Below are 9,844 nucleotides of genomic sequence, written 5' to 3'. Positions count from 1 at the left end.
GCTTGGCTAATACTCCTGAAGGTCACCCGGTATCCAGGAGGCACCGTTCGCGACGCAACTTCCCTTGTGCCACGCAGTCCTCGGCACGGTTGCTAACGCCTTGGCTTGGGGGGTTCCTCTTGGTTAGTCGCATCCATAAGTTCATCTCTGAACAGATGAACCTTTGGATGCAACTGTAAGCCCCTCCACCACGCCAAGGTGGAAACCCGTTCGGAGGGGAGAAAACTGGCAGCAGATTCGAGAAAAAATTGCAATAGCATGAATTACGCATTCATATTTAACATCGCGTTAAGCTCGTGACTTTTCTGATAAGCTTGCAATAAGACGGTAAAAATTGATCGCGAAATCGATCAAACGTAAATTCTGTTCAGTTTTCGCCACGTCAGAATGTGTCTTAAGTCTCATTTCTCTCTTACATCTTGCTAAATTGTGCTATAGTTTTGCAAGATAACAATATTAAATTGTGCATTGAATTTGATAGCTCTTCTGTAGATAAATTTTGTTAATAAAGGCTTTACAAGATTTCTTTTCGACAAATTTAGCTATAGATCTAGAATACTATGGCTCATTATATATTTCATTTGTTTTACCATTTTTGAGTTGTACAATAATACTGACTTATTTTCATAGTAAAACTAAAACATCTTGATATAAGATGAAATTAAAAATATACAAGAGATAAAAGAGAAATGAGAAAACGAGAAAAAGATAATTTCAGATTAAAATAATCAATGAGATAATAACACTTGAGATTATTTCTGCATGCTTTTACGCTTGCATAATGAAATGCAATATATATGCAATATACGTAAATAACGAGTGTATGTATTTTTTAAATGGAATATGTGCGCATAGATGACAATCGCGTTAGAGTTGTGAAAGTAATACTAATGTTATCCACATTATGATTCTTTACACAAAATATATTATACTTGAATTAAAAATTTAAAATATTTAATTCAAAAAGTTGTCTACATTAATCTCGTATTACATTAAATGCATTAAAATAGAACGAAAGAAATAAATGTTACAATAACATTATTAAAATATATAAAATTGTATTAATATCAACGATAATATCAATCGTAGATCTCGAATAAAAAATATAATAATCTGCTCTCAATACATATCACATATCATAGCGCGCGCATAGCATATATATTGCTTATTTTCTTTTTTTCTTAAAATAAATATGAATATATCTTTGTATCTTACATATTTTGTGCTAAAATATTTGCAAACTATATATTGGCGTAGATTATGTATTAGTTTGCGGCTGTTGGTCCGAGTTTCCGTCGATCGGATTTGGAGTTTCTATGAAACCCTCGTCCTCATCATTGTGTAAAGTATCGAAGACTAAAATAATTTTTCACATTTACATGACGAAATATTGGAATTTTATAATTTTCATTATTATATGACGCACGAGTATGCGCATCTTAAACGTACCCGTAACACGCGAGAACGGTTTAATATATAGAATCATCAGCATAGCGGAGGCCGCGGATACACCGCAAACGTATGTAAGAATATTTCTATAGTAATAACTGGCATAACCGGACGACAAGTGTCTGAAAGACAAGCGTAAGTGAGACTTCTTTCAACTTGTGATTCCTTGGATGATAAAATGAAGAGAAAAAGAATTTGAGGAATATATTCTCGAATATTAAACATTCATACTTACTTCACCAAGTACTGAATGAGCATAACCACTAGACCATTACTCATCTTATCTGTAAAACTCATAATTCCGTAGGCGAAAGCACCGCTCTCGGTATTTCTCCCTATCAGATCCGAAGTGATACCGAGACTGGTCACCAACATTATTGCACCAGCAGAACCTGGAACACATAACGAAAAATTAAATTAGCAAGTTATTTTTAAATTTCTTAAGCTTATGAGACTTAATGTCGCATTATGTATATATCAAGCTTGTGCTTTATTTACCTAACAATACAGCAACAGCATAGATCTGATATTTGGTGTATGTATCATCATTGCCAAATTGTATCCATATGCAAGCGCATATCGCGAGCAAAGCGCCAATAGAATATGCAATTTTTCGACCCCATTTCGTGTTAAGTCTCTCTATGATTAAGGATGTCAAGAAACTACTCAGATACATCGTCAATGGTATATAAGCCAGAGAAGTGGCAGGCATATTCAGTGACTCGTGTAAGTACAAAGGCATATAAATCTGGCACAAATTGATGAATAGTCGTGTAAGCATATAGACAAAAGCTATCTGATACAATCTGAAGTCACGCAATAGCACTAATGCTGTCCTACCGTTTCTATGTAAAAAACTACCTAAAAATTTCAATATTGTTATAAGATCTTGAAAATTCCCGACAACTATCAAATAATATATATGTTACAAAATTGAAACATTCAATTAATTGCGTTCCATTACCATTAGCATCGCCATTAGCACTTTCCTTAACAACAACATGAAATATAATGGATGCTATGAGTCCAACTATTAGCCCAATTAGAATAACTTCTTGAAATTTATAAATGTCACCAGGTCCAATCTGAGAATTATACTCATCGCTCGTTACATGTAGCACACCCCACATAATGCAGTAAACGAGAACATTGGAGAAGACAGTAAACGTGAATCTGTGTAAGATTACAACAGAAATAAAGGCTTTATTTATATATGCATATTTAAAGTTTCTTCAACGACTGATTATTCTACATATTCTATTTCCTTGATGATTCTTTTGCAATTACCTTATAGCTATGAGTTCAGTCCTCTCGTGTTCAGAAGGCGTTAGCTCTGGGACTAAGGCTAAATGCGATATCTGTACCGCTGCCCAACCAAATTGAAAGATTACGACAAAAGCAGCGTAATAAACTAACTGTGCATATTGATGTGCGTATTCACAGCCGATGCATTGCGAAAATATAAATGGGAATCCTAGTAGTACACAAATGGTGCCTGCAAATCAAATTGACTATTATAATATTGCAAAGCAGAAGCATGACATAATAATGGGGGTGCGAATTATACCTATCAAGTGCCAAGTTTTCCTCCTGCCATATCGGCACAACCAAAAGTTGTCGTTCCTGTCGGACTGATAGCCGACAAACGGTGTGACCAGGGCATCCGCTACTTGACCAATGAGTAACACGGCGCCAGCCAAAGTCGGATCGAATCCGAGAACCAGATGAAAGAATACTAGCAGATAGGTGAACCACATGGAAGCGCAAATGTCGTTTAGTACATGACCCGTGCCGTAGGCTAATTTCAAGTAAACGGGAAGTTTTCGTATTATCTCCGTGTAATCATCTGTCGGGCTGCTCGTACCAGGCTCCATCGTGAGAGATCGTTATTCGGCATAAATAGCCCTGGCTTCTCTATAATAAAAAATAATTTACGTTATTTTTATGAAGAAACAACGGTATGACTCACAAAATAGTGATTCAAACATAAACGCCGGATTATTTAGCGAAAAGAGAGAATGTGATAAAGAATGTAAGACTGTCATACGTTACTTCGTTATTCTGGCAAATGTGTAGTTTGACCCGTTCCACTTAATTAAATTTTGATAAAAATATATTCGTTCGGTATATATCAAAATCAAAGAGATACTCAAGATCAAGAGTTTTAACCTATCAATCTATCAACCGTTCCCTTATGAAACGTGCCGCGTTGTGTATATTAGTGACCTCATTCTTGTGTCATCTAGACTATCACGTGACGCTTATTTTGATATATGCTTTTTATCGCCGTCGATAAGAGCGATAATATAATCAAAGGTGCACGAATCACACAACTTTGCTTCTCTTTCTTAATTTATAGAAAAAAAGGCCTTTCTTTTTTCTACTCTATTGAAAATGAAACAAGTATCTTTTTTTTAAAGAGTAAAGAAAATGAGAAACAGAACATAAGAGCAGACCTCTCAGTAAACAAATGTTTCCAATGATATATATTATATATATATTTTTTTTTTCTTTTTTGGGAAAACAAAAAATTGTAAACATTGCGCTGTGTATAGATTATACAGTTGAAAGATTACAGGGAAACATTGTTGTTATTCGTTGAACAATTTATTAAATATATTATTATATTAATAATGTATGTAATATAAAGTAGAATTAAAATTTAATGACTGAAATATATTATCTCTATATGATAAATAAAACAAATTATGAAACTTCTACGAATTGCATAATTTGTCTTCCATATTTCAGTTATATGATATTGTATACTGATACCTGTGGAAACGTCGCTAATATACATATGTGATAAATTATATCTCTTTGTTGTTCTTGTAGAAACATTCGAGCATTTTGCCACAGGTAAATATTGCGTTTGGATTACACAACTCAATTATATAGCTGTACAGTATAATGACAATCTAATGCAGCTATAATTAAATCTTTCATGTATACTTGTTTCGCAGCTGTACAGAATTACAAATTGGACGCTCTGCAGCATCCTTGAACATCCATTGGGTATTTGCTTATACGCTAAGAGATGATCTGGAATTGAGATAGAATTGATGGCCCGAGAAGAGGAAGGTGAGGACATAGATGCACGCGGCGATCCAGCAGTTGTATGCGTTCTGCGTGTAACCGCGATCCATCACGTCGTAAAAGTTATCCAGCGAGGTGAACACCGTCTCTTCTCCCAGAGGGAGGTCCTCCACCAGTGCTACGCTCCGGACGTAGAAGAATACACCCATGAGAAGCTAAGGGCGAGAAAAGAAAAAGATTAACTTGGCTGTTTGGAGAGATCTTTCTCGTGTAAGGGAAGGAAACGATTATAATATATCTCTTACTAGTTGAAATATGCCCCAAACGGACAGTATTAGACCGCACAGAGCGTACTTGGGTCCGCAGATCTTCATCCTCACCGATAAAATCGTCCAAGTAGAATAATCGAATTCAATCTAATAGCGACGCATCCGCTTCTCGCACCAACACTCGAAAATTCGTCGAATATACGTCCTTTGACGCTTGTCAAACGAACTCGTCCGATCGTCCGTAACGATCCGTCACAGCGATGAGGGTTTGTAATCATGTGACGTTCGAGCGGTAACGATATTGATAGGATCGCGCTTTATTTCGAGCAGTATCGATAGATCGTCTCCTATAACCATAGATAAAATAAAAATACATAGACTCGCATGATTTGGTCGCGTTCGAAAATCTACTTGTCAAACTATAGCTCGATTGGCCAATCGGAATAAAAGGGTAAAGATTCCTCTGTTCTGATTGGTCAATAAAAAGCTACTTCGTTTGACAAGTAGATTTTTGAACGCAACCCAGCTCGAATACGATGACCGCTCTCTCTCTCTCTCTCTCTCTTTTATTTTTCTCTCGGTCTACGAGATACGAGCTGATAAACTTTCCGCCTATCAGACGTCAGTTCTCGATAAGCGCGAGTCGCGCGGATAAACGACGAAACTCGACGGAGACATGGACGTGATTCACGCTTCCTGCTGTTGTCAGCCCTGATTCAGAGGATCATGGTCGACCGATTGGGTTAGTTCGTGCTCCGCTTATTAGCATTTAATTAATATCGCGTATTTTACAAAAAGACGAGGACGCCGCGGTCGTGAACGACCTCGTGGAAGGATCGCGCGTCCCGCGACGAGTCTTCTCCCGTTTTTCTCCTTCGTCTTCCCCGTAAAATTCGTGCGATTCGGGGATAACGGTTCCACGAGCTATCATCAAGTGGGCCGTGTGTGTTTTTGACAGCTTCGACTCTAGCGTTGACGATTATCTCGCTCTGTTTAGCCGCGCTCTCTCTCTTTCGCGTTACTTTTCCCGTGTGTTTCAAATGGAGAGATGCATGTATGCATTTCAAGGTCGTTGCTCGCGAAAGAAAAACGAAAAAAGGATGTACGAGCGTCGCTAAAAAGAACGGAGTTGACGCTAAGATGATTCTTATACATATATGACATATATATATATATCGTTTTCGCTCAGGAGATTGTGGGTGTGTTCGACATTTGTGTTCACCCCCTCTCTTTTGATATGTTTCAGTAAACAGCGAGGCCAATGCCAGGCGGATCGCGATGGTCGAAAACTGCTTTGGCGGTTCGGGTCAGGTGAGAGAGTATATATATATATAATCTATAATTGCATACATAAATTGACTAATACTTAATTATTTAAATAAACGTTTGCGACTAGCTGGAGCGATGTCGATATGACTCACTAATGAATATTCATTCTCTTCATCCGATAGCCACTCGCGGTACCTGGCCGAGTTTTGGTGGGAGAAGGTGTCCTGACGAAAATGTGCAGGAAGAAGCCCAAACCCAGGCAATTCTTTCTGTTCAACGATATACTGGTCTACGGAAATATCGTAATTAATAAGAAAAAAGTGTGTATCCTATAACAGAGTGCAATAATATGTTATGTATATAACGATTATTATAAAACTATGGCAGTAATATTAATAGTAATAACAATTTGTTCACAGTATAACAAACAACATATAATACCACTGGAGGAGGTAAAATTAGAGTCTCTAGCTGATGAGGGTCGTAAGTACATTGTCATACTACTTAATACACTTGTGTGTATAGTAAAATTTTTGTTTTTCTTCTGTTATGTAGAGTACTTTAAAAATGTCTAAAATATCTCAGAAGCATGTGCAAACATTTGTATTATATATAGTGTGTGTGTATATTGATACAATTTTTTGAACAATATTAATTACTATAATATATAAATTGATATTTTGCAATATATGTGCAAATTTCTTCCATGCAAAACATGAGAAAACTAATTTCAAATTCTGTCAAAAATTTCAGTTTTATACTTCCTTTATTTTACTAATGCACACATAAATTATTGAAAATAACTTTATTGAATGAATAACTGTGTTCTTCTATCTAAGGATTCATAAACTCTTACTTGAAATTTTTGTTTTTTCAAAAACTGGAATGTTGTCTTTTAAGTGAATAAGATTTTCATGATAAATTAAAGCTTTATATGTTAATTTTTTACATGGCCTCATAAGTAAGGATCAAGGAAAGAATTCAAGAACTTAATTTTCTCAAAACTTTTGAGTGATTGTGTTTGTTATTTACATAAATATGAATGGAAATAATAATATATAGGAAATTCATCAAACTATGTGTAAACATGTCATACAAATATATACATATAATAAATTGACAAAATCCCAAAATTATTTTTCTCAGAAAAATAAAGCCCTAAATAAAAATTTATCGCAAATTTATTCAAATTTATTTTTAACAGAAAATCATCCTGTATTCATTTATATCATATTTTTTGTCTTTAAATTTATATTTGTTATAAATAATATATTTTGTATATAGAGAATTATCATCTGATTATATTCTTGTCATAGATATATCTGTTTACTACTTTCCCCTTTGCACTCTTATCATTATAAATAGAGCTCTTCAATTATATTACACAGCATATAGATCAATAATCAAATCATACTTAGAAAATGTTAGTATAGTATTGGATCATTATTTATAGAATATCGTAATGGGTGGCTCATTAAAACAGTAACAAAGTCGTTTGCTGTTTATGCTGCTACTGCAACAGAGAAGCAAGAATGGATGGCACATATCACAAAATGTATTGAAGATTTATTAAGAAAGAGTAAGTAAAAGCTAAAGTGTTAAAAACATATCTTTGCAAAATGTAAATCTCGACATTTCATAGATATGCAATTGATTCTTTTTATATTTTAATCCTTTTTATTTCTCTACATTTTTACAGGTGGCAAAAAGCCTGTCGAAATTCACGCAGCAGTCTGGGTACCAGATAATGAAGCTACAATTTGCATGCACTGCAATAAGACACAGTTTACAGTATTAAACAGACGGGTAATTGCAAGACTCTCTTATTAATTTAATCAGTTTAAATAAAATGATTGAAAATATATTGAAATAATTGTGCTCTCCATTTCAGCATCACTGTAGGCAATGCGGAGCGGTAGTTTGCGGTCCCTGCAGTAATAAAAAATTATTATTACCTGGACAGGGGAACGGGAAGGCCGTCAGAGTTTGTTTACAATGTTACGATGCCGCTAGTAAAATCAAAGCTATACCCACAACCGCTGTGAATAGCTTAAATAACAAAGATCAGCAACGTAATTCCGCTGATAGCTCAGGAGGGGACAGCTCTGGAGATGACGATGAGGGAAATAAGGAAGAGAATCACGATGAGGTAATTAATAATTAGGTTCCTTCTTAGTTTTGACAAAAACCAATATCTGTCCGTAATACGTGCATCACTTATCTGAAAATTAAAAACAATTAAAGTACATTTAATTATTCCTTCATCTCTTTTATAATTGTTATTTTTTTCTATATTATTTATATATTGTGCATCTACTATTATTATAAAAATGTTAGTGTCTTTATAAAATGTTATATATATAACTTTTTAATATATACATATATTTCACAAAATCAATATATTATGTGTAATATAGAAGTTTATTTTCTCTTGCAGCCTAAATTCTATTCGACGCTCGGCCGATGAAGATGATTGTACATCACACCAAACAATATCATATAAAAATATAAAAATTTTATAGAAAGGTATTTTTGAAAAAAGCGCCGATGATATTAAACTATTACACAGTTCAAAGAAAAGAACTAAGAAAAAAGATAATCATTCCTTATAATTTTTATGCACACATAATACGATTTCATGAATGCTCTATTGTGTTACAATTTTAATTAATTTAAGGTCAAAATTGTACAAAAAATAGACTGCTTCAGTTGCTTTTATATTAGATCTGTATTTAGTAAATTGAAAACTTAAGTTTGAATAAATAATTGAAAAATGTTCGGTAAAGTGTTTATGATCCTTAATGGCTTAATGTATAACTTTCCTATGACAAACTCGATATTTAATCACAAAAATCTTACTAACATTAATCTTTGCAACGAATTTCTTTTGAAGACAAACTTCTAATACATTTAATTTCGAATAAAAAAACTTACAGTAAATTGTGCCATAGCTATGGCACAGTAAAGTATATAAAAAAAAAGTTTCTCTTTTCAAGACTTATAAGAATCTCAAATCTTTCAAAATTGTAACCTAATAGAGCATTTTGGAAATTGTATTCATCCTAAAGACTATAGGAATAATTACTCTTTTTTTAATTTAAAAAAGTTAGTTTTTGTCAAACAATGTTATCGAGATAGAAAAATTTACAAAAATATTCTTATAAATATTTCTAAACAAGATAATTATGTACAAATATGATATAAATTTATGCTAAAATTCTCAAAGCATATATGGTTGGATACATATATCTGATTTATATTATGAATCTTTGCGGTTTTTAATAAAAGATATTGCGCGATTTATATTAACAAAGAATAAGAAATGCCGAATATGTATAGATAACTGCAAAAACAAAAAAAAAAAAGGATCAATTCTTTTCTAAAGCGCCAGAAATGCGCCATTAGAATCAGCAATAGTTTGTAATTGATCAATACTTTTACATTGATCAAATTGAATAACAATTGTAATTAGATAAACTTTTTTCATTGTTGTACGTATATTAAGAATATATGCCACATTGTGCCTTTTTATATTATTGATAGGCAACATCAGATATATAAGCAGGTGACAAAACACTTGCAGAATGCATTTTTGAAATGCAATGTCTAATTTTTATTGTATAGATTTTTACTTATCATTGCAAATATACATTATAACTAAATACAAAGCATATATACATAGCAATCTAAACGTATAATAATTGTGAATAAAAAAAATGTTATATTATTACAAATTTAAAAGTGTTATTTGATAAAGAATTAAACTCTCTAACTGATTATTTTTTCATGGCACTAATAATAAAAAGAAATATATATATATA

General features: G+C 33.3%; 4 protein-coding genes across 9 annotated transcripts in view; 1 reads left to right on the top strand and 3 right to left on the bottom strand.

The window, feature by feature from the left end:
• Positions 1–940: 940 nt before the first annotated feature.
• On the bottom strand, positions 941–3,797 carry LOC115243938 (major facilitator superfamily domain-containing protein 12-like). Of its 2 annotated transcripts, none has more exons than XM_029821251.1 (8): positions 3,497–3,797; positions 3,017–3,363; positions 2,737–2,944; positions 2,414–2,622; positions 1,948–2,310; positions 1,685–1,841; positions 1,450–1,571; positions 941–1,356 (listed from the first exon to the last, which is right to left on the bottom strand). In XM_029821251.1, the coding sequence occupies exons 2-8, from the start codon at positions 3,321–3,323 to the stop codon at positions 1,259–1,261; spliced, it is 1,464 nt and encodes a 487-aa protein (XP_029677111.1). In that variant the 5' UTR covers positions 3,324–3,363; positions 3,497–3,797; the 3' UTR covers positions 941–1,258. The 2 variants fall into 2 exon arrangements, with proteins under 2 accessions (XP_029677111.1, XP_029677110.1); XM_029821250.1 differs by having other exon boundaries at positions 3,502–3,795.
• A 131-nt stretch (positions 3,798–3,928) lies between these two features.
• On the bottom strand, positions 3,929–4,895 carry LOC115243942 (ribonuclease kappa). Its single transcript, XM_029821256.1, has 2 exons — positions 4,791–4,895; positions 3,929–4,700 (listed from the first exon to the last, which is right to left on the bottom strand). Exons 1-2 carry the CDS (start codon positions 4,857–4,859, stop codon positions 4,473–4,475), a joined length of 297 nt encoding a protein of 98 aa, XP_029677116.1. The 5' UTR covers positions 4,860–4,895; the 3' UTR covers positions 3,929–4,472.
• Positions 4,896–5,366: 471 nt separating this feature from the next.
• Positions 5,367–9,757, top strand: LOC115243941 (pleckstrin homology domain-containing family F member 2). Of its 3 annotated transcripts, none has more exons than XM_029821255.1 (8): positions 5,367–5,496; positions 6,001–6,065; positions 6,206–6,343; positions 6,443–6,506; positions 7,546–7,602; positions 7,723–7,829; positions 7,915–8,172; positions 8,461–9,757. In XM_029821255.1, exons 1-8 carry the CDS (start codon positions 5,481–5,483, stop codon positions 8,488–8,490), a joined length of 735 nt encoding a protein of 244 aa, XP_029677115.1. In that variant the 5' UTR covers positions 5,367–5,480; the 3' UTR covers positions 8,491–9,757. The 3 variants fall into 3 exon arrangements, with proteins under 3 accessions (XP_029677115.1, XP_029677113.1, XP_029677114.1); XM_029821253.1 differs by having other exon boundaries at positions 5,368–5,496; positions 7,477–7,602; XM_029821254.1 differs by lacking the exon at positions 5,367–5,496 and adding an exon at positions 5,527–5,695 and having other exon boundaries at positions 7,477–7,602.
• Positions 8,116–9,844, bottom strand: part of LOC115243936 — a 6,893-nt gene continuing 5,164 nt past the window's right edge. For all 3 annotated transcript variants that reach the window (XM_029821245.1, XM_029821246.1, XM_029821243.1), the window contains exon 10: positions 8,116–8,244. The gene's annotated coding sequence lies outside the window, so the exon portion shown is untranslated. The remainder of the gene's footprint in view (positions 8,245–9,844) is intronic.

This window comes from Formica exsecta, unplaced genomic scaffold (genome assembly GCF_003651465.1).
Source record: "Formica exsecta isolate Colony F162 unplaced genomic scaffold, ASM365146v1 scaffold768, whole genome shotgun sequence".
NCBI classification, from domain to species: domain Eukaryota; kingdom Metazoa; phylum Arthropoda; class Insecta; order Hymenoptera; family Formicidae; genus Formica; species Formica exsecta.
Note: the sequence above shows the minus strand (reverse complement) of the source record. Positions and strands in the feature narration are given on the sequence as shown.

Excerpts from the sequence above, each read along its gene's own strand:
- LOC115243938 (XM_029821251.1), bottom strand. The coding sequence starts at position 3,323 with ATGGAGCCTGGTACGAGCAGCCCGACAGATGATTACACGGAGATAATA. Across the intron at positions 2,623-2,736 it reads ACTGAACTCATAGCTATAAG|ATTCACGTTTACTGTCTTCT; the intron begins GTAATTGCAAAA and ends AATCTTACACAG. Across the intron at positions 1,572-1,684 it reads CTCATTCAGTACTTGGTGAA|ACACTTGTCGTCCGGTTATG; the intron begins GTAAGTATGAAT and ends CTTGTCTTTCAG.
- LOC115243942 (XM_029821256.1), bottom strand. The coding sequence starts at position 4,859 with ATGAAGATCTGCGGACCCAAGTACGCTCTGTGCGGTCTAATACTGTCC. Across the intron at positions 4,701-4,790 it reads TTTGGGGCATATTTCAACTA|CTTCTCATGGGTGTATTCTT; the intron begins GTAAGAGATATA and ends TCTCGCCCTTAG.
- LOC115243941 (XM_029821253.1), top strand. Across the intron at positions 6,507-7,476 it reads GTCTCTAGCTGATGAGGGTC|AATATCGTAATGGGTGGCTC; the intron begins GTAAGTACATTG and ends CATTATTTATAG. Across the intron at positions 7,830-7,914 it reads TTACAGTATTAAACAGACGG|CATCACTGTAGGCAATGCGG; the intron begins GTAATTGCAAGA and ends TCTCCATTTCAG.